Source organism: Anticarsia gemmatalis, chromosome 22 (assembly GCF_050436995.1).
Source record: "Anticarsia gemmatalis isolate Benzon Research Colony breed Stoneville strain chromosome 22, ilAntGemm2 primary, whole genome shotgun sequence".
In the NCBI taxonomy this organism is placed as follows: Eukaryota; Metazoa; Arthropoda; class Insecta; order Lepidoptera; family Erebidae; genus Anticarsia; species Anticarsia gemmatalis.
Window position 1 is genome coordinate 3,214,671 of NC_134766.1, and position 26,936 is coordinate 3,241,606.

The 26,936-nt window shown below is 37.5% G+C and overlaps 2 protein-coding genes and 1 long non-coding RNA gene across 3 annotated transcripts; 2 read left to right on the forward strand and 1 right to left on the reverse strand.

Moving 5' to 3' along the window:
- Nucleotides 1-8,622: 8,622 nt before the first annotated feature.
- On the reverse strand, nucleotides 8,623-17,242 carry LOC142982798 (uncharacterized). Its single transcript, XM_076129482.1, has 3 exons — nucleotides 15,741-17,242; nucleotides 14,829-15,601; nucleotides 8,623-9,178 (listed from the first exon to the last, which is right to left on the reverse strand). Exons 1-3 carry the CDS (start codon nucleotides 16,015-16,017, stop codon nucleotides 9,068-9,070), a joined length of 1,161 nt encoding a protein of 386 aa, XP_075985597.1. The 5' UTR covers nucleotides 16,018-17,242; the 3' UTR covers nucleotides 8,623-9,067.
- LOC142982900 (uncharacterized) lies at nucleotides 12,686-14,862 on the forward strand. Its single transcript, XM_076129626.1, has 2 exons — nucleotides 12,686-13,492; nucleotides 13,944-14,862. Exons 1-2 carry the CDS (start codon nucleotides 13,145-13,147, stop codon nucleotides 14,526-14,528), a joined length of 933 nt encoding a protein of 310 aa, XP_075985741.1. The 5' UTR covers nucleotides 12,686-13,144; the 3' UTR covers nucleotides 14,529-14,862.
- A 7,163-nt stretch (nucleotides 17,243-24,405) lies between the features above and the next one.
- Nucleotides 24,406-26,597, forward strand: LOC142982903 (uncharacterized). Its single transcript, XR_012960031.1, has 2 exons — nucleotides 24,406-24,566; nucleotides 24,853-26,597. It is a non-coding gene; the product is annotated as an uncharacterized LOC142982903 (long non-coding RNA).
- The last annotated feature ends 339 nt before the right edge of the window (nucleotides 26,598-26,936 follow it).

Consider the following 26,936-nt stretch of genomic DNA (forward strand, 5'->3'; position numbering starts at 1 on the left):
TGTAAACCATGTAATTTTGTCTTCATTTTTTTCCTCTTTGTGTTGTAGACTTCGGTTGTTGCAATTTACACATTGATCGTACATGCAAGCATACAAGTTTTTGTCACAAACCGAATTATTAATAGTATCTTCGAGGTTTTTGTAGTCAATAATATTTTTGTTTTTCAGAGCAATGAAAAGATACTCCATGTTGTTATGCTTAATAACGCACATACAAGTATCTCTATTTTTAGCCGTGGGTGACAAAATGTAATACGGCTTATAGCGAAATAAAGTCGGTAAGCTGTGCGTTCCCCCTTCTTTTTTATAAATTTCATATATATTCTGTAACGTGTCAGTTAAATATCTTATCTGCATCTTCTTCTTACCTCTAGTTTTGGTTTCTCGTTTTCCAGCTGTGTTTCGGCTTATGTCATCTCTTAAGTAAAAATTCTTTACATCTTCTTGTTTATCACAAACTTTTTCTTACTTTGTCTTATGCGGCCTTTCAGTCCCAAGCACGTAGCTATCGTTGTGACTGATTTATTAGTTTTGACCTATTCGTTTACCGCGACAGATTTAAGCAGCCTTTTTTCTGGTAAAGATTTAGCAGTGCCGTAAGTTACGCGTAGTGAAATTTCTAAAACTTCTTGCCGCGCAGTAAGTTTGTCTATTATTATTTGGAGTTCACCAACTTTTGCCTCATAAGCTAACCTTAACGATAAAGTTTCTTACGAATTGCTTCATTTTTTAATTTTTAATTTGCGAACATTTTCTAAAGCTCGTCGATAACTCCTACATATTTTATTGTAACGAATTTTTAAGACAGGAGCTGCGCTGTTTTGGGGTTTCGACGAACTTGGGGTTGTTCTTTGATTTTCGTTTTCATTTTTATTCTTTTTTGCTTTCTGTTTACTCTTTTCTTCCCTCCATTGTTTTCTTCTACTTTTTTTTTCTTCTTCTGTCAACTCACTTATGGTTCTTCGACTCTTCTTAAGTCGTTCTAACTGCTTCTTCCGCTGCTCTTCAAATTTTTCAGGGTTTTGTTTAAGTTTCTCCCGGTAGCGTTTAGCTCTCTCTGCTGCCGTGAGAGCCATGTTTACTGAAATATAGCAGACATACTTATACACGTTGTCATTGACATCGTCTCACAAACGAATACTATGGATCCAATAGGGTACTTCGGAATTATTTTTAAATTTTGAAAAAAAAAACGTGTTTTTTTTTATTTTTACCTGTTTAAAACCGTTATTCTAACCAACCGTAATGATATTTTTAGAAAAAAAAATAAAAAAATCATTGAGACAATAAGTAGTTAAGTTCTAATTAATCACGATAACATTTTTAATTCGGAATATTATTCATTAATTTTTTTAGCACAAAATGTTACAATAAGGCTCGGTTGCATCATCTAACTTTAACATTAACAAACATGTTAAAGTACTGGTTAGCTAAAAAATGAGTTGCATCACACAACATCTGTTAAATGACGTCATAACTTTAACCGTTAATCCTAACCGCTCGCCGCTCAGCAGTTAATGTTATTGTTTGTGTCAAACAGCGTCGAAGTCGAACGATCATAACCTCCAAATATGTCTCTACTACGAGAAATAATTGCGGAATCCAGTAGTTCTGAAGAGGAAACGAATAATCTGAACAATGTTAGATTGAGGAAAAGAAAAGTGTTTTTGCCAAGACCCAATCGTTTTTTTTTTTCCACTTGGGACGAAGCATCGTTTTTGGCAAGATTTCGAGTTTCGAAAAATGTAGCTATGTGGCTAGCTCAAAGAATCCAGAACTTGTTAGAACCTCCAACAATGAAGTAAGTTCATAGATTCAATACTTACATAAGTACTATATCTAATACCTAATGAAAGTAAATGTGCAGCCAGCCAAAGAAGAGCCGCACTCTTTCAGAGGTGTGCAGCACAATTACTTACCTACCTTATGTATTTACCATAGGTACCATTCCAGGCCTACAAAAGCCTTCCACCGCGTGCCGGGATACCTGCGGAGAGTGCTGTATTCCTACCTCTCCGATAGGTACATAGTTTACCCGGCGCGCGATCGGTGGTGTCGGACGGCCGTCACGTGCGGTGTTCCACAGGGCTCGGTCTTGGGGCCGACGCTGTGGAACATTGGCTATGATTGGGTGCTGCGGGCTCAGCTCGAGACAGGGGTCGGCGTGACATGTTACGCTGACGATACCCTAGTCACAGCTCGCGGCGACACCCATCGTGAAGCGTCCCTACTAGTGACGGCGGGCGTTGCGACTATAGTTGGAAGGATCAGGGCCCTCGGCCTCAATGTTGCGCTAGGAAAATCGGAAGCCATAGCCTTCCATGGGCCTCGAAATGCGCCGCCGGTCGGAGCGCATATAGTTGTCGATGGAGTTGTAATCGGCATTGGCGGGGCGATGCGGTATCTCGGCATCGTCCTAGATAGTCGATGGGGCTTTAGAGAGCATTTTCGGCGGTTGGCGCCTCGGTTAATCGGTGTTGCAGGGGCCTTGGGGCGCCTTCTTCCGAATATCGGGGGGCCGGGTAGCGCCTGTCGTCGGCTCTACACGGGTGTGGTGGCGTCAATGGCCCTTTATGGCGCACCCATATGGGCTGACGCGCTACGCCGCGAAAATATCGCGGTCTTGCGACGGCCACAGCGCATCCTTGCCATCAGGGCCATAAGGGGCTATGCTACTGTGTCCTTTGAGGCGGCATGCGTCCTCGCGGGGACTCCCCCTTGGGATTTGGAAGCCAAAGTCTTGGCGAACGTTTACCGCCAGACAGTGGAGGCCAGGTCCCGGGGGACCGGTCCGGAGCCGGAGGACATAGCACGGTGGAGACTAGAGTCCCGCCGGGAAGACCTCCGTACCTGGACCGAACGGCTGGAGGAACCAACCGCCGGGGTGTTAACCATCGGCGCCATCCGGCCGGTCCTTGGCGAGTGGACGAGTAGAGGGCACGGTGTGATCACCTACTGCCTTACACAGGTCCTTAACGGTCACGGCTGCTTCGGCCGATACCTGTGGAAGGTGGCACGGAGGGAGCCGACGGCAGAGTGCCATCACTGCAGCGCCGAGGAAGACACGGCGGCGCACACTCTTTCTGACTGCGCGGCGTGGACCACACAGAGGGCGCGCCTTGTTGAGGTGGTGGGCGCCGATTTGTCGCTGCCGGCTGTCGTCAGGGCCATGGCGTGCGGCGCCTTGGCGTGGAGGGCGATGATCACCTTCTGCCAGGAGGTCATATCGCGGAAGGAGGAGGCCGAGAGGGCGCGTGAGAATGATCCCCTTGCCGCCCAGATGCGTCGCCGCCGAGTAGGTCGCCGGCGGCTTGCGCACGATCGGCGCATTCCCCCTTAGTGAGGACCTTGGGCGGCGGCTACGGGGACACCGCCGTCCAGTTAATAGGTCCTCTCGAGGGTTGCCGATGGGTTGTTGTATCCGGCCTATCGGCATGTAGAGTAATGAGGTGCTTTAGGCAGCCTCTGTGAGGGACCCCTAAATTGGGGCAACCGCGTGGCGTGCGGCTTGCGGTACATGCTTCGGCAGTTATCCCGCCGCACGCCGCCACAAGCGGCCGTGAGGATACACGTGGCGGTTTAGTGGGTATGCCCGCCCTTCTGGCGGGAGAGCCCCACATAACCCTGCACTCAACCCAGAGTGCAGGTGTATGCATAAAACATTAGCCACGTTAAAAAAAAAAAAAAAAGGCCTACAAAAGCCTGGTAAGGGATATTATACCTACCTAATAATTAAATGGAACTTTGTTATTAATATTAAAACAAATATTTTTCAGAAATAAAGCTGTGACTTCAGTACAGCAAGTACTTATTGCGTTAGAATACTATGCCTGTGGTTCGTTTCAAAGATGCGTAGGCGATACATCGGGAGTGCACAAGTCAACAGCATCTCGTACAATACACAGAGTGACCCGGGCAATAGCTAGCATGCGAACAGAATGGATATCCATGCCAGAAACCACTGAGGAGATGGAAAGGATAGCAAAAGAATTTTGTCGGTTGAGTGCTTTTCCAAAAGTGATTGGAGCGATAGATTGTACTCATGTACCAATTAAATCTCCAGGTAAATGTTCCAGCCTTATAAGAAATAGGGTTTTTAAATGAAACATACATTACAGAGGTACATACCTACTTCCTTACAACACATAAGTTTGTGACATTATGCTTACATTAATATTATCATACACTTTAAAACATTACAACTTTATGGTATAGTTAACATTCATGTGTCTTTCAACACCTATTCTTTCTTCAAATTATAATTAATTAATTGGTATATGTATTTTAGGTGGAACAGATGCAGAAAATTATAGAAATAGAAAACTCACATTTTCTATGAATGTTCAAGTTATCTGTGATGCAAAAATGAATATTTTAAATGTTGTTGCTCGTTGGCCTGGCAGCAGTCACGATAGCCATATTTTCAACTCCAGTGTCATCAAGGTATGCATTTCTATAAGTAATTAAGTGGCTACACACACAATCAAATCAATCAATTGTGTGTTACTTTCACACAATCAAATTGTCTACACTAACATACCTACTCCATTCACTAAAAATCATTTAGGTAACTTATAAAAAATATATTATTTTTATTATTTATTGGATGGATAAAAGATTCAAATAATCAGTATTGTTCTATAGCTTTATTGTATAATTTTCAGGGAAGACTAGAAGATGGTGAATTTAATGGTTATTGGCTAGTTGGTGACAAAGGTTATGCCATAAAGCCTTATTTATTAACACCCCTGCGCAATCCCATAAGCGATGGTGAAAAATTATATAATGAAAGTCAAATTAGGACCAGAAATGTAATAGAAAGGACATTTGGAGCTTGGAAGAGGCGCTTTCCTGCATTATCTATGAAAATTAGGACAGATATAAAGCTAGTGCAGACCATGATTGTAGCAATTGCTGTACTTCATAATATCTGCAAAAAAATGAATGATCCCATGCCACCAATGATGCCAAATATTACTGTCGAAAGTTACACATCTGATGCAGAGGAAGTTTTGTATACAGTGGCAGGGAATGATGATTGTAATAGGTCTCATTTGATAAATAATTATTTCAGCAGGGTTCACTAATAAACCTGTAATGCTAGCCATATTATTATGTTTATTCATTTAACTATAACATGGATCCATGATCATATTTGTATAATAATAGAATAAATACGTCAAGGTTAAAAGCAACGAAAAAAATATTTTTATTACATTATTTTATTTCCATAAATCAAACGAAGTGAGTCTATTACGTGTATCCAAACGTATCTCGGATGATGCGATGTGATTGGCGTTCCTATTTTACTACTACCGTTGTACTCTATTGCAATAAATATAAAGGTGAATATTGAAATAATAATGATATTGTTTACATTTTAAAATAGTTTTCGTTTCTTATGCTCTTCAAAGAGCGGGAAGAATACAAAAGTTGTTTTCGTTATTTTGTAATCGGTATTTCACCTCAGTAAATAATTTGTATAAAGTTTTGATCGTTTCGTAATTAGTTTCTAGTTTGTTATATTATTAGGTTTTATTTTAGTTTATGTCGCCAGTTTGATAAACAGTAGTAAGTCTAGCTATTACCTAGTCTGGCTACCTAAGCCTGAATTAAAGCATGAAGGAAAGTTTTCAGTTATGAATGTAAATGACTGATAACAATGAATAACAATAATTACAATTATATATCTTATCATATTGCGAATTTTTAGAATATCAGATTCCAAGCACTTTAAAATAACAGTTGTTATATAATAACAGGTATTTGAAACTGTTATTTTTACTTAACAGTAACAGGAGTAACAGGTATCACAAAAGACCTGTTATAACCCATCTCTATTGCCAACTGCATGTCGCGTAACAGGTTTCTCGAAATAAAAAGAAACCTACATTTTGTAGATAATAATCAGGCCGCCAGTACTACTGATAAAATGTTCAAAGTGAGACCATTGTGTGATTTGATCCAGCGAAACGCGTGTCAGTGGGGAGTATTTCATGAAAACTTATCCGTCGATGAATCAATGATCAAATACTTCGGTCGTCATTCAGCTAAGCAATTTATAAGGGGAAAGCCGGTCAGGTTTGGATACAAAAATTGGGCGGCAACCAGTTCAGATGGATATTGCTATTCTTTTGATATTTATTGTGGTAAGGCGGCAGAAGCTTCGACGGATAGTCTCGGGGCGAGAGTAGTAAAGTCATTACTAGCAAAGATGCCCATAGTTCCTAAAGAGCATATTGTTTATTTTGATAACTTCTTTACCAACTACCAATTGCTCAATGAGTTGAAACTGTTGGGCTACAGAGCAACGGGTACAATACGTGACAATAGAACAAAGAAATGTCCACTTGTGCCTGTAAATGACATGAAAAAACGGCCAAGAGAGCTGACCATGATTACCGTTTCGACACGAAGAATGAGATTGCGATAGTGCGTTGGAAAGACAATTATGTGGTAACTATGGGTTCAAATTTTGACAATGTTGAGGCCTTGACAATGCCTTTAGGCAAAGTAAAAAGATGGTGCAGTGAGAGGAAACAAAAAGTAGACATGAACATACCAAGATTGTTTGAGAACTACTACAAAGGGATGGGAGGGGTAGATCAAATGGATCAGTCGGTCAGTCTATATCGGGTCGCTATCAGAGGAAAGAAATGGTGGTGGGTGATTTTTACATATTTGCTTGACATGGCTGTGTCCAACGCTTGGCGATTACATGTTTTGTTGAGCAAGACTGAGGATTCTGTCACGTATATGGACCAACTATCATTCAGACTCTCATTGATACCTTGAACGACGTGTTTCAAAAACAAACTTCAAATTCCAGTAGGCAATCAATAGACGAGTGCATGGTAAAATTTAAGGGGCGAAGTTGTCTTAAACAATATATGCCTAAGAAACCGGTGAAGAGAGGTTTTAAAATTTGGGCTAGGTGTGATGCGGTAACTGGATATATCTTTATCAGTTCGAAGTTTATTAAAAGAACTTAAAACTTATTGCGACAACTACTGTGACGAAATTTGCGAAATACTAAATGAAAATGTGTGGATTGAAATAAATAATATTCTTAATACCTTAAAGCCCTCTGAGGAAGCCACTGTAAGAACTTCAAAAAGAACAGCTTACTGTAGGTGATTTTTACTCTATTTGGATGATTTGTAAGACAAAAACTCAAAAAATTAATTTATCCTTGGCACACGATCTAGTGGCCGATCTGTTAGATAACAAGGCTTTTTTAATGGGAATATTTTTAGATCCTAGATTTAAATTGGCCATAGTTAAACGGAAAGGATCCAACCCACACTGTGGCCGACAATGAGTTATGTATACCAAAACACTCCCTGAAGTTAAAATTTTAATATCACGAAAACAATCCAAGTAAAATTCAAACCCACCATGAAGTTATAGTCCTGAGTTACCAACCCACATGTATATCTAGCAGGTCGTAATTTTTTTTATTAACATCGCTTCATGCTACTTATATCGTTATTGAGAAAATCATATTAGCGAAAATAATCCAAATCACATATTACTAAAACGATCCAAGTCACTTGGATAACTGTTATTCTAAGTGCTCATTCACGTTGACTCGCGGGCGCGGTCGCGAAATATCAAACATATGGCGATGTACCGAAGTGTTCACGTACAAACCGTTCGCGCGGTCTAAGTCGCGGGCGAGCTAGCGGCGTCGCGCGCGGCCCGCGTGGCGCGCTCGCGCCAATATCAAACAAGTGAAGATGTTCGTGTGTGTTCACGTCGAACTAGCGGTGGCGGGCGCGATTCACTCGCGATGTCAAGTAAGATCAACCAGTTTGAGCCAGTTTGAGCCAAACACCCGCCTGGCGGCCAACGTGAACACAAATCGCCACGTCCCCGCGCTCGCGACCGCCACCGCGCCCGCGAGTTCCAACGTGAACAAGCACTAAAGATTTAAGCCGCGTTTTCACTAAGGGACATTTGTCCCGCGACTCTGTCGCTCGACATCAATTCTACGTGTCGGGCGACGTCGCGCGCGATATCGCCCGACATCGCAGGGGACATTTAAGCCTCGTATCCACTAGGCAACATTTGACGCGCGACATGTTGCTCAACATGTTTCGCAACTTGTTGAATATTGACGCGGAACATTTGTTTAACAACGTTGTCTGTCCACACATTCTTCAGTCGTCGACAACATGTCGCCAGAGGAACTTGTGTTGATTTCAGCGGCAGTGGTTATAATTTTATCGAAATCAAAAAGAAGAAAACCACGTTGGTGGGTTAGAAAATACCTACAAAATAAAGAAAATGTATTCAGTGATCTCAGTGTGGTTGATGGATCTTTTACGAATTTTACCCGAATGAACAAAACAGACTTCGATATACTGTTACAAAAAATTGAACCCATAATATCGAAACAAGATACAAAATTTCGAAACGCAACTAGTGCTTCTCTCAGATTGGCTGTTACACTTCGATATTTGGCAACCGGAAATTCCTATACTTCACTGTCCTACAGCTTCAAAATATCAAGACAATTAATTAGTAAAATTGTACCAGAAGTTTGCAGAGCGCTGATTCAGAGTTTAAAAGATTATGTAAGGGTAAGTACATGTAAAATAAAAGATTTGATAGATTAAATATTAAGCTTTATTCAAATAATCAACGTCTATTAATGATTTGGAATCCCTTAACTGTGGATTAATCCTATAAATTTGATATGATATGACGTAATTCAAAATTAACATCATCTTCATCATTATTTTGCTGAACACTGTCCTGGTTTGTGGTGTTATCATTACTTGCTGACGTGCCGGGTGTGCTTTGCCTTCTTGTACTATAGCCGTAAGTATTATACTCTTGTCGATACTTTCCAAGACGAGCATCAGTCAATATAGTATTTATAAATTGTTTGGCTATTAGAGTAGAATATTCGTCCTTTATATTTCGAAGTTCTGATCCTACATACCCCATAGACATCAAATTCATCTGTCATTTCATCTCTGTCTTCCAATCTTTTTTTTACATTCTTCATTACTTCATAAGCTTCATCAATTTTTTCGTCGTGACTCCGCTTCTTTGCTTCTTATTTCCCAGTTTGCGGAATTGTTTCGGTTTGATCTGCTCGCGCTTCTTCATTTTGGTGTTGCATTGAATTATCTTCATTTTGATGTTGCGTAGAGTCATGGTCTTCCACCTAAAAACAATAATGATGTATTAAGCTCATGTATGAAACATTTCAGATTCCATCAACTGAAGAGGAATGGAAGGAAGTCGCAAGAAAATTTAACATGTTGTGGAATTTTCCCCACTGTGTCGGTGCTATAGATGGTAAACATGTGCTTATTATAGCGCCACCAAACTCTGGCAGTGAATATTTTAATTACAAGGAACAGTTTAGTATAGTCCTTTTAGCTATTGTTGATGCACAATATAATTTTCTTTATGCAAATGTCGGTGCTAAAGGTAAATCATCTGACGGAGGACTATTTCGTGAAACAGCATTCTATAAGAAAATGACTGACAAGACACTATCGTTGCCACCAGTGGAAACTTTAGAATCAACTAATGTGCAAATACCCTATGTACTCGTCGGAGATAGTGCATTCGCGTTGTCTGAAAATTTAATGAGACCTTACCCTGGAACTTACGAAAAAGGTAACATAAAACGAATTTTTAACTACAGACTCTCGCGGGCACGAAGAATCATAGAAAATGTTTTTGGTGTTATGTCTGTTGTTTTTCGTATATTTCGGAACCCAATTGAACTTAAATGTAATAATGCTGAGCTTGTTACTACGACTTGTGTATATTTGCATAATTTTTTGAGTCGAAATAAGCGTTCCAGAGCCTTGTATACTCCAGCAGGAACTTATGACAGAGAAGATTCTGAATTTAATGTAATAAACGGCACTTGGCGTAATGAAGTAACAGAAAATAATCTACATCCTTTAGAAGATGAGAATGAAAATGTGGACACGTCTCTGGCACCATCCGTTATAAGAGATAACTTTTCTAACTATTTCATTAGCGAACAAGGGAGGGTATCTTGGCAAAATGAACGTGCTTAAATAAAACAATTATGTAGCTAGGTTAGTATTTTATAATAATAAAAAACTTACATGATTCTCAATTGTGTCTTTATTTCCAGTTGTTGTTTCACCTTTTATCAAAAACAGCAAAGGTTCATATGCAAACCATTTACTGCTAAAAAGATCTTCACTGCCACTTCCTGTTTTTTTTTGAACATTTAAATTTCTTCCTCTCGCGAGTGAATTGCGATTGAAGAGTATGTACCTTGCTTTCAACCTCTTTCACAGACACATCTAGTGTTTTCGCTATTGAATCCCATGCATCTAGTTTTTTTAATTTATTTTTATAGTCTCTGTGAGCAGTATCCCATAAACATTCATAGTTTTGGTACAGTTCGATTAATTTGAGCACTCGTTCGTTACACCACACTACGGACATTGTTGTGCGTCACGTCTCCACTCGACAACAATTGATGCTCAACTAACGATGCACTTTAAACAAACAACAAGCCGCGCGTCACGTTGCGCGGTAGCTGGCAACGTCGCGCGCTGTTGTGCAGCGTTGCCGTACATGTTGAGATTCACGTGTCGCGCGCCAAATGTTGCCTAGCAACTTAACTGTCCCCATACAATGCAATTTACAACTACCCCAAGTCCATCGTGTTTTCTTTTCTGATAGGTCATATAACATCCACTTTTGTCTTATGTAAATATAATTCATAAAATTAATTGGTGTTTTTTTTTTTTATTGATTTTATTTATTTGCCTCATATATGACTCATGGACGTGACGGACCTCTTTTTATTTCCCACGTTCAAGGAGTCATATGTGCACACACCAACCATAGACAATAAATTGAACAATACTCTAAAAAGTGCATTGCTATTTGAGGTTATACTTGTAATTTCATTAGTTATTTACTAAAATGGCAAGAAAAACGTACACTACCGAAGAATTAATTCGTTATTTAGAAGATTCTGATACAGACGAAGACGCATTCAGTGGAGGCAGCGATGAAGAATATCATCCCGACGAAGCCGATGAAGACAGTGAGGACACAGAGGTAATTGCGAATTTTATAGCCAGTACTTCAAGTGCAGTACCACCAACTCCAGGGTCGTCATTTGAACCTGAACCTGAGCCTGAGTCAGAATGGAAATCTCATATTTTACCGATAGGCAGGGAAACCTTCACAGGCAGTCAAGGGGTACAAAACATGGACGCAATACTTGATGATGGACAGGTTTCGTTGACAAAAATCTATGAATATTTTGTACCCGATACCTTGATTGACGAAATGGTAATTCATACCAATAATTATGCTCACTTATTGAAGCAGATACGTACAGCTCAATTTAGCAGGATGACAAGGTGGAAAGATGTCACTAGAGAGGAGATGAAGACTTTTTTTGGTGTTATAATTTACATGGGTCTCAATCCAAAGCCTTCTAAAGAACATTATTGGAAACTAGATGTGTTGTACTATAACCCGCTCATGCACAGAATCAATATGTCTTACAACAGATTCACTACAATACTTAGGTGCTGGCACTTCACTGAAGTTGATATAGGTGCTATAGGAGCACAAAGGACGCATAAAATTGATCCACTAATACACAAAGTTGTGGATAATTTCCGTAACCTCTATTTACCTGGTGACGTTATAGTTGTGGATGAATCCATGGTAAAATTTCATGGTAAACTGATTATTCGAACATATAACCCTGCTAAAACCGACCGCTACGGCATGAAGATATACAAAGCTTGTACTGTAAACAGCTATACATGGTCTTATCAGATTTATTCCGGCGTGTCAGAACAATTAGAAGGTCTTGATAAGCCTGGTTCCACTGTAATCAAACTAACTGAACCACTTCTGAATGACGGCCGTCTTATTGTTGCCGATAATTACTATACCAGCGTTCCGCTGGCAATCTACCTCAAAGAACAAAAAACGGATCTATGCGGTAACTTACGTAAAAACAAAAGATATCTTCCAGAAGATGTCATCCAGAAAAAACTGAAACGGGGAGAGCAAGTGGCAAGGCAGAAAGACAACCAATATACTGTTCTGAAATGGCGCGATAAGCGAGACGTTCTCATGATCTCGACCTGTCATGGGGATAGTATATCAAAGATTAGAACAAAGAGAGGAGATGTTACAAAACCCGACGTTATAATTGACTATAATGAAGCAAAAAAAGGTATAGATATTTCAGACCAACTAGCATCTTTTCACTCTCCTTTACGCAAAAGCCTAACCTGGTACAAAAAAATCGCCGTGGATCTTTTGTTTCAAGTTGCTGTTATAAATGCTAGGTGTATTTATAACGAATTGGCACCAGGATTGTCTGTTTTGGCTGTTCAAGAGCATTTAGTTCGGTATTTTCTAGGGCCAGCAGCGAGAACTACAATACCTAACGTGCCTCAAATGCCTTCGTTATCTCTGACTTCCAGATCTTCTGTTTCCTTTTCTTCATCTGGCCATTGTCTTCAAGAAATTCCGCGTAACACTACAAACAATAAGTTAGTTCGGAAGAGATGTACTGGTTGCTATGAAAAATTAAAAATTCAAGGGAAATTGGCTCGAAAAGCCAAGCAAGTGCACACAGAGTGCAAAGCATGTAAAAAAGCGTACTGTTTGGATTGCTACAACGAAAAACATGAGTGATTGATTGGTTTTTGTAATAAACATAAGACATTTCATCAATAAACATTTTTATTTTCATTGTTTTTATAGTTTTATTTCGTACCAAATACAAGGCTTGATACCATAGATATAAGTAAAATTATGCGAAATTTTATTTTGATTTCTTATAGGTTAGGATTTTTGCTATACGTTCACGTAATCATAATTACAATATTACGCCACGCTCATAACAAAAATATGTGCCAAAGTTGTATAAAGAAATGAGTCACCTGTGACTCTTGAACTTATTCCAAAAGTTTCCCGTGAGTCATATGTGACTCATTGGACAGTTAAGTTGCTAGTGGATACGAGGCTTTACGTGTCGCGGGACAGGTCGCAAGTCGACGCTCGCTGAGCGTCGACATGCGCGACTCCCGTGTCGCGCGACAGTCGCCGGACAGGCTTTGAGTAGTGAGAACGTGTGTCGCTTTGTGTTCTAAAAATGGCAGTAGTGTGGTCCAGTGAGCAAATATTGACCCTTATCGAGTTGTATCAAAACTCGCAAATATTGTGGGACACTTCACATAGTGATTATAAAAACAAAATAAAAAAAAATGATGCATGGGAATCTATCGCGACTACATTAAATAAACCTAGAAAAGACGTCGAGGGAAAAATACACAACATAAGGTCTCAGTTTCTCAGAGAGAGAAAAAAAATAGCGAGCTCAAAATCTACAGGAAGTGCAAGTGGGGATGTTCACAAAAGTAACTGGTTTGCGTATGATTCGCTGCTTTTCCTAGTAAAAGGGGCGACAAGTTCGGGCAGTATGGACTCTATGAATGCGCAGGTAAGCTCCTCATAATATGTAAAATGTGTTTATCAGTAGCTTAGTATAATTTCAAGTTTTCTTTATTTCTATCTGTGGGAATCTGACTGCCATTAAGTAGATGGTCGCCCCACTTCCCGCGGGGTGAGGGACGCTAACAAGATGGCGCGTGTAGAAGTTACGACCGACACGCTATCGAGAATAAAGATTTGATTGTACTCTCGCATTACTGTTACATTCTGATTAAAGTTTTCTTTATAACTTCTGAGTTCCTTATTTTTAATCGAGAGCCATATTATTATTATATGTAAATAATATAAAAAAAATAAGATAAAATAAATATATATATATATATTTTACAGTTTACAAATTTGACAGAAAAGAAAGTAAAATTAGGGACAATATGAGCATATAGTATAATTTTTTTGTGTGATTTAATGTTTGTTTTAGACTGTTTTTTTTCCTTTTATAGACATCTGAAAGTTCGGTGGCACACGAAGAAATACCAGCGGCATCGCAAGTATTAACGCAACCACCAGAAGCACCAACGTCGCCGCCACCATTACCAACGCAACCAATGCCGCTTACAAATACTCAAAATAAAAGGAAAAAAGATGATCTGAGTGAGGTATATGAAATAATGAAGAGTGCAAAAGCCAGGATGGATCAACCAAAAGATGAATATCAAATTTACGCCGACTATATAGCTTCAGAGTTAAGAAATATAAAGAATGAACATGCTGTGCTACAGACGAAGTATTTTATTAATAATATCTTATTAGAGGCTAGGATGGGAAAATATAACTATACAGAAAACGCAATGGGATCTAATTCAAGCGATACTCAAAGTTATCAAAGTTATGGATACCGTTCTGCTTCTCAACAGTCATCCTATTCAACAAATTCTGTTAATAATAATATCGTCACTGCTAATGCCTCTCATGTTAATAATGATAATGGAGCATCTGCAGAACCTACTCACACAGAATTTCGACAATTTGAGAATATTCAGGAACTAGTTTCCCACTTTGAATCAGAAACGCAAAACAAAGAATAATTATAATACTTGTAATAATAATAACCTTGATTTTCTGTCATTTTTATAAACATTTATATATAAGAAATAAATATCAAAGGGAAATAAATAAATACTTAAAATTAATGAAATCTTTTATTTATTATTAGTATTTCAATATGTGCCTAAGGACACTAAGATAATTATCATTTATTCCTTGGTCATTAAACCTAGACAATAAAAAACGCCATTCAAAATTTTAGTACACTATGATTGATTTGTTTGCCATGGGACACTTCCTTGAGCACTGGAGAAATATTCAGCAAAGTGGTTTCTTATTACCTGAGCGGGTTGAGGAGGAGGCCTGCTATGAATATTTAAGTTTCTCATATTATTATTTCTCAATTCCCTTCGCCACGAACCTTCCACAACATTATGGGCAGCGTCTTCGAAATCGAATGTGGTATTTAGTGTATAATGCGCGGTTGAAGATGTATTACGTCGCAGGAAATTATGTAGGTACACGCATGCCATTACAACTAATTCAGCGTTAACTGGACGTAATGGGATAGCTTTACGAAATACGCGAAACACTACAGACATAATGCCAAAAACATTTTCAACTATTCTTCTTGCTCTTGAGAGCCTGTAGTTGAAAATCCGCTTTAAGCATCCCTTTTCATGAATGCCGGGATAGGGCCTCATCATATTTTCCGATAGAGCAAATGTGCTATCTCCCACCAGAACGTATGGTATATTCGGACCACCTTGGGTCAGTGGCTCGGGATCTGGTAAATTCAGTTGCTGTTCATTAAGTGCTTTATAAAATGGAGTTTCCTGGAACACTCCACTGTCAGACGATTTCCCTTTTGCACCACAGTTAACATATACAAAGTTATACTCGGCATCCACAATTGCTAAGAGAACCAAGCTATAATTTTCTTTATAATTATAATAATCACTGCCAGAATTTGGTGGCGCTTCTAGTAACACATGCTTTCCGTCAATCGCTCCGATGCAGTGAGGGAAATTCCATAATATTTCAAAATTACGTGATTTTTCTTTCCATTCATTTACATTGGTTGGAGTCTGAAATTCAAGTATAATATTAATAAATTAACATACATTATAAAATATCGATATAAAATTAAAAATACCACATAAGTTTATAGTAACCCTTACCTTACGGTAAGCGTTTGTAGTATTATTACCGTATGTAAGGGTATATGAGATTAAAAAATATTAAATACTTACCTTTACAAAAGAATTTAATGCCTTTAAAAAATTCTTGGCAAACTTTTGGTATAGTATGACAAATTACTTGTTTTGATACTCTGAAAGTATAGGACAATGAACCATAGCTATCTCCAGTTGCCAAGTATCTCAATGTTACTGCGAGTCTGATGTGAGGGTCGATAGATTTTCGAAACTTTGTATCTTGCTTGACTATGGCCGGCCCAACCATATTTAAAAGTATCTCGAAATCGGTTCTAGACATTCTAGTAAAATTTTCGAAAGATCCGTCGCGCATCCTTAGACTGCTTAGTAAACTTGAACTTTCCCTTTGTTGCAAATATTCTCGGACCCACCACCTCTTTTTTTACGTTTTGCTATGGTCTTCCGAATTATTATGTAAGCTGCACTGAACAACACTACCTCCTCGGGCGACATACTGGTCGCGACTGGCCAATGTGAACAAGTCATATGTCGCGGGACATTGTCCCACAACTTTTGCAGAGACAACTACGTGAATGTCGAGCGATAAGTATCTGCGACATGTCGCCAAGTGAAAACGCGGCTTTAATTAAATTTAAACAATTCATGTGACATGGATTCTTTTCGTTTTATTATTTAAAGTGACTGATTAAAAGATCGATAACGATCCAACTTACATGGATCGTTATCGCTAATTCAATAGCTTTATTAAAAAATAACGGAGCTGAACATCAAAAACGATCCATGTGACGTGGATCCTTTTAATATAGTTAATTGTGTGACTAAATTAAAATTTAAATAAGTAACAAAGCGCTTGAATCCTATTTAATTCTGTGGAGTAAAAAGCTAGTTTGTAAATAATACATTGACTTGTTATAGAAACAATAATATTGATTAACACGTTAAGTGCGATACAAGACATTTTTGATCAGTTAATGACATTAACGTAGTGCGGCGGGAAAAAACGGGAACCTACCGCTGGTGCGAAGAACTTTCCTATAGGAAGTTGTTGAAGTTGAAAGGAGATAAATATACTCATAGGCTTACTACTGTTAAAAGAACCACATTTTCAATAAAAAACGAACAAGCCATATTTGTCTTGTACCGCACCGAAATACATTTATTACTTTTCAGTGCGATACAATACAAATTCGACTTGTAAGTACATGACTTGTACCGCACCGTGTTAAGCGTCGTGTTTACTTTAGTGCTGGGCTAATCATTGGCGAAATAGTTTGTTTGATATTGTGCTCCCGCCAAAATGAAGCGATCACGAAGAATTTTATCCAAAGTATTTGAGGAGAAGGAGCAGGTTCATGATGATCGCGATTTTGTTATAATGGGACAAGAGGCGTCAACATCATCCAGAACTTGTACCAGTGGTGAAAACTCAAGCAAAATTAGAGTTTTAAATCAGGAGGTGTATACAAACCCGAGCATAATAAGTGATAGCGACTGTAATATGCGACAAGATAATATGGTGGCTACATCGACAAGTGCAAGTACAGACATGGCAAAGTTTAAAAAAGCGAAGAAGTTAATACAAGATGTGCATATAAGTCCTAGCATGGGTAAGAGTTATTCCTTATTAGAAAATGTATCGTTCCCGGGGAGTCCTACATCACTAAGCGACTTAAGCATTAAAAATTTGATACCTTTGGACCAAACAATGTCTGAAGAGCGTATATTTGATCTTTTACGTACACCAACTTCGCATCACAAACAAAATGTCAATGTCACCCCCAACACAAATGTATATCAGGAAAAATGCGTGGAAAATATTAATCAGGTCCAACCCATCAGTAATAACGCAGAGCCAGATATAAACGTGTTAACATCCAGGCCGAGCACCGTTTCGACTGTACAACCATTAAATGAAGTAGGCATTATTAACAGATTATCAGATTCAGATAGTGATGACTTTGATAACAGTGATTCTAGTATCTATTGATTCTTTTCATAGCCCTGAATCGGATTCTGATAGTTCCGAGGATCATAACACCCATATAACGCTTTCTAATGAAGAATGTCAAGATGATTGGATTGATATTTCAACAGATAAACCTAACATAACAGAATTTACACAAGATTATGTAGTAAACGTACCTCCAGAAGTTAGTACTCCGTTTGACGTTTATAAATTATTTGTGACAGATGATGTTATCAACAAAATGGTACTTGAGACTAATAAATATGCTGGAGATTACATTCGAATAACAAATCTAAAACCCAAATCTAGGGTTAAAAGTTGGTCTCCAACCGATTTCTATGAAATGAGTAAATTTATGGGAGTGTTGTTGACGATGGGTTTGGTTAAATTACCTTGTTTGCGTTTATATTGGTCAAAAAAGAAGTGCTACCATAATGATTATATAACTTCTTTGATGACGAGAGATAGATTTTTTTTATTGCTCAAGTTTTGGCACTTTAGTAATGAAAGCCAAATCGATAATAATATTGATAAGCTATATTATTATAAGGTTCGAGATTTACTTACAATAATTATGAAGAGGTTTGAAGAAATATTAACCCCAGGTAAATATTTAGTAATTGATGAAACTATGATCCCGTGGAGAGGTAGGTTGAGATTTCGACAATACATAAAAAATAAAGCCCATAAATATGGGATTAAATTGTACAAAATGTGTACTCCAGAAGGTTATACAAGCTCTATTATAATAATAATATATACAGGCAAAAATGAAACCGTAAGAAATAATAACAAATTACATGGCCACGAAATTGTAATGAAATTAATTAAAGGGTTAGAGAATAAAGGTAGAGTTGTGATTGCCGACAATTTTTATACGTCTGTCAGCTTAGCCGAAGAGTTAATTGAAAAAAAGACGATGTTTTGTGGTACTGTACGGGTGAATAGAAGAGGTCTACCAAAGATAGTTACAAGTGCGAAACTTAAAAAAGGTAATGTTGTGGGTAAAATGAATGCAAAGGGAGTAAAAGTAATAAAATGGTTCGATAAAAGAGCTGTGACAATGTTAACCACAGTTGCAAAACATGATGCTCAAATTAAAGATACCGGTAAAAGAAGAAGAGGCACGGGGGAAGCTGTTCTGAAACCAGATTGTGTATCTTTGTATAACTTGAATAAAAAAGGAGTAGATTATAGTGACCAGATGACTTCTTACTATAGTTCCTTAAAACGAGGCCTGAAATGGTACAGGAAACTCATGATGAGCATAATATTTGGCACATGTTTGGTTAATGCTTGGATAGTGCATAATAGTATACATAATAAGAAAGGCAAGTTGTTGGATTTCACTGAATCTATTATTGAATCTCTGACTAAGGCTAAATTTATAAATGATAATAAAACAGAATATGGAAATAAATTACATACTTTTACAAAAGGACAAAAACGGAAAATGTGTACTGAATGCTATAAAGAACTACGTAAAGAATTATCAAGTCGAGAAGCTGATAAAAAAGTGAAGAGGGTTAATACTATGTGTGCCGACTGCAATAAAACAATGTGTTTAGACTGTTTCAACAAATCTCATATTAATGTAAATTGATTATATTTCAATATTTTTTAAAAGAAAAACACAAAAAAAAATAAAAAAAAAACAAAGAAAAACAAATAAAAACGAAAAAAAATACACAAAAAAAAACAAAGAAACCGTTTCATAAAATGTTCCTAATTATTGTAAATATTCGATTAAAATATTGTATCCATATCGATTATATTATTTGTCTCTTGCCCAACCCTGAGTACAGTATACAAGTAAAATAATTATCCACTGTTTACGGTGCGATACAAGACATTAAATATCAGTATTCATTTTCAGGTTTATTTTCAAAAATATTGGATAGATTTTGAAACGGCTAATCCACAATATAAATGAATGTATTTAAAAACGAAATAACCGATTTAGTGTTAATTAGGAATATAATTGACCTACTTATGTACATATAAAACCTAATTGGCTTACAATACTGATATAACCAGTACCGCACTAGAAATAAACTCCGTACCCACCTATATTGTCTTGTATAGCACCTATGCACAGATCTAAGTTTGATACGCCGCACTTAACGTGTTAATGAAGGTACTTTTTAGTAGGAATGGGATATAAGAAACATGGCAACATTGATTTACTTCATTTTATTCAAGTTCGTACACGTTCGTTGTCTTGCCTGCGCGTGACTAGATTTGTAGTCCCGGTTTGTTGAAATATAATAAATTCACCGTGTAGCAAATATGAAAAGGATAGAAAAGATAATGAATGCGTTGGGGAATTCAAGTATTCGCGCAGAAGCAAATATTTCGGCATGTAAGTAAAAATACTTTAACAATACATAAACCTAACCTAAAGACATTTAGCTTTATAACTTATTCTAATTCTAATGCTTAACCTTGTTTTAGCTATCAATAACACAATTATAAAATATTGGAATATTTATATCAAAATGGTATATACGCCTCTGGTACGGTGCGCAGGCACAGAGCTGATATGCCGCTGATTATAAAAGGTGCGAGGGATAAGAAATTGAAGCTGAAGAAGGGGGATTTCAAGTGGAGGGTAAAACAGAATGTTAGTTTCGTTGTGTGGCAAGACAACAAAAAAGTTCTTTTGATGTCAGAATGTCTTCCACCCAAAAGTTGGTCAAACTTCAGTTACAAGAACCCAGAAAGATGGCTCGAAAATTTCCGTAAAATGCCCCCTTGTTACTAAAGAATACACACGGAGAATGGGCGGAGTAGATCGGTTCGATCAACTGAAAAGCACATATTATACTGTGGGTCGTAGGAGCGAGAAATGGTGGCTTCGATTTTTTTATTTTTTAATGGACGCTAGCATAACCAATGCGTTTATTCTGAGCCAGAAAAATGGCATAAACCTAACGCATTTTGAATTTCGGGTTGCATTAGCGAGAGGCCTTGTGGGTGGTTACAGTAACCGTAAGAGGCGTTCCACCATGGCAGATTACATTGTGAGAAAAAAAGTCGCCCTTGCAGAAACAACGCGCCAAAAGGCTCTTCACGTAGTCGCTGAAGAGCGGCGATTTATGAACGTAGGAGAACATATGCCATGTCCGCTACCAAATTACAAACGATGTCGCCTCTGCAGCACAAAAGCGAACGACAAGCGCTCAAAAATTATGTGCCAGAAATGTGAAGTGCCACTGTGTATTGTACCTTGCTTTTACGCTTTTCATCAGCAACCGTAGCTTATATGATCCTTGTGTCCTTGCGTTTTTTTGTTACAATTTACATAAATACATTTCATTTGAAAAGTCTTATTATTATTCACAAATTACCAATATATTACGAATATATTTCACTATAGTTATATTTCACCAAAGTATTAAACTAGCAGCGGGACGGGCAAAGGGAATATATTTACCACCATGTAAATAATAATAATAAAATATATATATATTTCTATTTCTACCTCTTTGATGTAAGTAAAACCAATGGTAGATTTTATTTTTTACTGTCAGATCGTTATGCCCGTTAAAGGGTTAATAAACATTATAACAGAAATTAAAAATAATGATTATTTACTGCATGTTGAATCAAAAAAATATGTATATACGCAAAGGGCTAAAAAAAAAAAAAAAATGAACTAAGTGAAGTTGACATTAGGTTTATGAAGTTTATGGATTCAGCAGAACGAGATGAGAAAAAGAAAAGCCGTAGTATGAACTTTTTTATGGGAATCGCTGATACAGTTGACAAGTTCAGTGATGAAAATATGATAGACTTTCAGTTTCAAGTAATTTCAATAATTAAAAATATTCAACAAAGACAGTGTACTCAGTATAAACCTACATCAAGAAACCAATGGGATCAAGGCCATCAAGGATATTTAAGTGGTACAGCATCCTCAAATGCGCAATCGTCAACATATGGATATTCTACAGCTGCTAGATCGGGCTATGGAATAAGTCGTCCACAGACGTCTTCTCATGATTTTGGATCCACTACCGACCCGAATCACAATTATCTGTACATAGTGTAAATGCGGAAAGTATCTCGGCAGATTCTCAAGTTTCTATTGAAGACGAATTCGATTTTAGTACCGCACTTGAGTAGCATTTTCAGCGTAGTGTATTTTTTGATTTACTTGTTCTTAAATTAATAATTATTAAAATTCAATTACATGTAATAATTTTGTTTGTGTGCAATAAACAATTTTAAACTAAAATATGTCATTTAATTTTGTACCTACTTACCTCAGAGTTACAGCCAATCTTTCTGCGGGCGATATACTCTCTCGCATAAAAGTATCTTGATGTTTTAGTTCCTGGGATAATTTTTGGAGCAAGTTGTCGAATGTAGTTTTCTGCATTCTAAAATAATTGTAAAACTTGTCTTCATCTTCTCTCAATTGATTCTTGACAAGTGTATGAAACGCGCCATATTCCTCCCTTTTTTCTAAAATCGGATGTATCCAAAACCGTACTTCCCTTTTTTTTTCTATTTTCTTTTCCCTATATATGTAATAAGCAACTATAATCTTTTTTTTCGTAAGAAAATTCATGACGCAGCACGTCCTACACAGCCCGAGTCAAAAAGCGCTACTAGCCAGTACTTACCAATGTCTCGCGCGGTGATTTTGCCGTATCATGTACAAGCTAGCACGTTTTTTCAACCGTACGGCTTACACACCGTATGCCATGTCCGCTACCAAATTACAAACGATGTCGCCTCTGCAGCACAAAAGCGAACGACAAGCGCTCAAAAATTATGTGCCAGAAATGTGAAGTGCCACTGTGTATTGTACCTTGCTTTTACGCTTTTCATCAGCAACCGTAGCTTATATGATCCTTGTGTCCTTGCGTTTTTTTGTTACAATTTACATAAATACATTTCATTTGAAAAGTCTTATTATTATTCACAAATTACCAATATATTACGAATATATTTCACTATAGTTATATTTCACCAAAGTATTAAACTAGCAGCGGGACGGGCAAAGGGAATATATTTACCACCATGTAAATAATAATAATAAAATATATATATATTTCTATTTCTACCTCTTTGATGTAAGTAAAACCAATGGTAGATTTTATTTTTTACTGTCAGATCGTTATGCCCGTTAAAGGGTTAATAAACATTATAACAGAAATTAAAAATAATGATTATTTACTGCATGTTGAATCAAAAAAATATGTGACAGGGTATGTGATTAAAAAATCGAAGAAGAAAATTTTCAAAAATTGTGTTAATTGTATGAATAATTTGTGTAGATCTGGTGTTGATTTTGATTCTTTTAATTATGAAATTGATTACTCTAAGAGATCATTATTTCATCCAAGTGATTTATTTATAAACTTAATGTATAATATATATTACGTAATTGTTGCATGCCTTAGTGCTTGTTCACGTTGGAACTCGCGGGCGCGGTGGCGGTCGCGAGCGCGGGGACGTGGCGATTTGTGTTCACGTTGGCCGCCAGGCGGGCGTTTGGCTCAAACTGGCTCAAACTGGTTGAACTTACTTGACGTCGCGAGTGAATCGCGCCCGCTACCGCTAGTTCGACGTGAACACACACGAACATCTTCACGCGTTTAGCCGGGTACTCACTAGCGAGCTGTAACTGTAACTGTTGCATTTACTGTAACCAAAAAACATGGTGTGTACGTTGTTCGCAAACCTGCTACGAGCGGTACGCGTGCGGTTTGCAGCGAGCCGATGTTTACAACGTACTCATTTCTGATCGCGTAACGTTGCATGTAACTGTAACCGTTACTGTTACCAAAAACATAGTGTGTACGTGGTTCGCGAGCCTGCGACGAGCGACTCGCAGCGAGCCGACGATTGTCGGTTTTTGCCGCGGATCAAAGGGCGCTCGCAGTGCGCTTGTGGACGTCATGAGGAGAGGTTGTTGCTAGACGCGACGAGACGAGACGAAAATTTTTGTAATGACCACTAATTTCTTGATTTTTCAATATGAACAGTAGATCACTTCTTTCTCGATACATTCTATGAATCCACCATCTTCGTGGCCATTTAAAATCATCAAGTAAGGCATCTATAAGTAAGTATGCTGCACAGGCGAGAGACACTTCGTCCGGCATCGTGGATTTACAAACCAAAACTGAGGGCAGAGCAAGCCTCCCCGTTCGTTACTCCCCGTACACACTAGAACCTCGTTATTGTATGTGTTTGGTTACAGTTACAGATCGCAAAATGAGTACGCTCGGTGAAAGCGTTCCGGCGACGTCGTGAGCCGTAATTGTAAAACGCGTACACACTAGAACCTCGTTACTGTATCACGCATGTTACAGTTACGGTTCCCTAGTGAGTACCCGGCTTTTGATATTGCAGCGAGCGCGCCGCGCGGGCCGCGCGCGACACCGCTAGCTCGCCCGCTACTTAGGCCTCTTTTCTAGGGATATTCACTTAACATCGATATATCGAATTTATTCGATGTTTTCTTTACGATATATCGGATTGATTCGATGTTTTGTCAAATATTTATTGTATTCGATATATCGATATATTTATAGAAACATCGAATATTTGTTTTTTTTATTTTCTTTTTGTATAATCTACTAAAAAACTAAATAATTTTAACACATCTGTGATGGACCAGCTTAATTACCTAATCCATTCCATCCTGCTGACAGATCGATTGATTATTCACTCTAAATTTATATAATCTGTGGATTCTATAGGTTCATTCTATTTATTTTCACTCTCATTCACTCATTGGACTCATTCTTTGTTTTTACGTCGACTTTTGCTGTTTGGCGGTCGGTAACGCATTAAATCATTGTTTTGATTTTATATCTAAGACAAGTTTATGTAAGACTTTTACTTGCTACTATAATTAATTACTCTAAAATAATTGAGTTGATGCATCATCTGATTGCTAGTTCGAAGTTGAAAAGGTATGTAATGTTATATTCCTATTATGTTTATAAACCTAACCTAACCTCTACTTGTTTGTGACAGTGTTTTATATTTAAGATATATTATAACATAATGATATTTTATATTATAATACATTTCATAATAACAATAAATATCGCATCGAATCATTTCTTAAGTGTATTTTTCATTTCAATTTTTAAGCTTATAAACAAATTAACTCAAATACTGGTATGATACTACCTACGACACAAAATAAAATTGTAGAAAAAAATAAACATTAATTGATTTATTCTTTTATTTTAGTTAATAACAAGATGGCGCCTCCAAAGAAAAGTCATGTATGGAAGTTTTTTACGAAAATTGAGGGAAATGAGAATCTTGTAAAGTGCAAAATTTGTCAAAAACAAATTAAATCTTGTGGCAATACATCAAACCTGTTTAGCCACGTAAAAAATATCCATAAGGCTGCGTTTTTAGATATGAATAAAGAAAATTCGCAAGTGTTGAACAATGTCAACTTACTAAATATCCACAATGAAACAGTTACAAAAACAAATGAAGCAGATTCTGAACCTGTTTTTCCCAGCCCTGAACCACTGCCATCAACAAGTACAGCTGCGTCAAAAGGTATCCATGTCGATAATCCTGTACCTCCGCCATTAAAACGGCAAAAGTCGATTCATGAAAGCTTCGAAAATATATCTGCTTATTCGGAAAGTGGCAATAAAACTTTGAAAGTCAACAATGCCCTCATCTACATGATTTGCAAAGATAATCAACCTTTCACGATTGTAGAAAATGACGGTTTTCGTAATCTTATGAAAGTAACTGCACCACATTACAAGCTTCCAAGTAAGACAACGTTGACTCGCTGGGTTGATGACAAATATGATGCATTATCAGCTGTGTTTAAAAATAAACTAAAAAGTGTAGAAAATATAACACTTACAACCGATATGTGGACAGAAACAATGAGTATGAGAAGCTTTCTTGGAATTACCGGTCACTTTGGTATATGTACCGAATTTTTTTCTATTACTCTTGGAGTATATCAGTCATTTGACCGTAACACTTCGGATCATATTGCTGAGATGCTTCTGAACTCTTGTTCTGAATGGAACATTGACGTTAATAAAGTTTCGGCTGTAGTAACGGATAACGCAGCATCTATGATTAAGGCGGTCGACCTGGCTTTTGGTAAGAAACACATACCGTGTTTTGCGCACACTCTAAATTTAGTTGCGCAAAATGCGATTCAACACTGTCCAGAATTGCAAAATCTAATAACTAAGGTCAAGACTATTGTAACATGGTTCAAGCAAAGTAATACAGCAAGCAATGAATTAAGAAAAGCCACAGAAAAAGAAACAAAGTTAATTCAAGAAGTTTCAACAAGATGGAACAGCACCTACTATATGATTGAGAGATTTTTAGAGTTACGTATTGTAATCAATGAAATAATATTTCGCCATAAGACAGCGCCACCTATGCTTAATGCATCAGAACTGTCAGTTCTTTCTTCTGTGTTATTAGTTTTAAGACCGCTGGAAGCTGCTACTAAAGAAGTTTCTGGGGACAGTTACTGCACAAGCAGCAAGGTGATTCCGTTAGTTCATTGCTTGGTTTTAAAAATCCAACCTCTCCAATTGGAAGATTCGCTTGCCAATGAATTGAAATCGTTTGTGCTTAATGAAATTGAAAAAAGAATGGGCGCTATCGAGAGGGTAACTCCACTCGCCATAGCAACTGTATTGGATCCCAGGTATAAAAAAATTCACTTCCAAGACGCACTTGCTTGCTCCACAGCAGTCGCAAAAATTAAAGACTTTATGAAAAATACTACACAAAATATTGAAATGTCCGAATCAGATTCTGATCAATCTGAAAAACTAGAAGAGAGCTTTTCTTTATGGGATAATCATCACAAACTAGTAAGCAAGAGTTGGAAATCATCACAATCAGATGATGCAATTTCTGATGAATTATCAATGTACTTGCGTAGTCCAGTAGTAGGAAGGCTCAATGAGAATCCTTTAGAGATTTGGCAAGATCTAAAAATTCAATTTCCTAAGCTTTATAAGATTGCCTTCAAATATTTGACTATTGTTGGGACTTCTGTTCCATCCGAACGATTATTTTCTAAGGCTGCTCAAATAGTTAATCAACAAAGAAATAGAATGAAAGGTAAAAGATTAAGTAAACTTTTATTTTTGCAAAGTTTGTCTAAAGAGCATTGGTTTTAATTAAATAGGTAAAGTGAAAGTAAGTTTTTGCAGGTACATACCTAGATTAAGGCTAGTACTAAATAAGTCTTTTGTTTTCTTTTACTGTTTTGAAGTTATGTGATATGTAATAAATATTTCTATTAATTTGTCGTTTATATTTCA

Coding starts and splice junctions, on each gene's coding strand:
- LOC142982900 (XM_076129626.1), top strand. CDS start 13,145: ATGGCAGTAGTGTGGTCCAGTGAGCAAATATTGACCCTTATCGAGTTG. Junction 13,493..13,943: donor TGGACTCTATGAATGCGCAG/GTAAGCTCCTCA, acceptor TTCCTTTTATAG/ACATCTGAAAGTTCGGTGGC.
- LOC142982798 (XM_076129482.1), bottom strand. CDS start 16,017: ATGCGCGACGGATCTTTCGAAAATTTTACTAGAATGTCTAGAACCGAT. Junction 15,602..15,740: donor CATTAAATTCTTTTGTAAAG/GTAAGTATTTAA, acceptor ATGTATGTTAAT/TTATTAATATTATACTTGAA. Junction 9,179..14,828: donor CTCCTCCTCAACCCGCTCAG/GTAATAAGAAAC, acceptor TATTGTTTTTAG/GTGGAAGACCATGACTCTAC.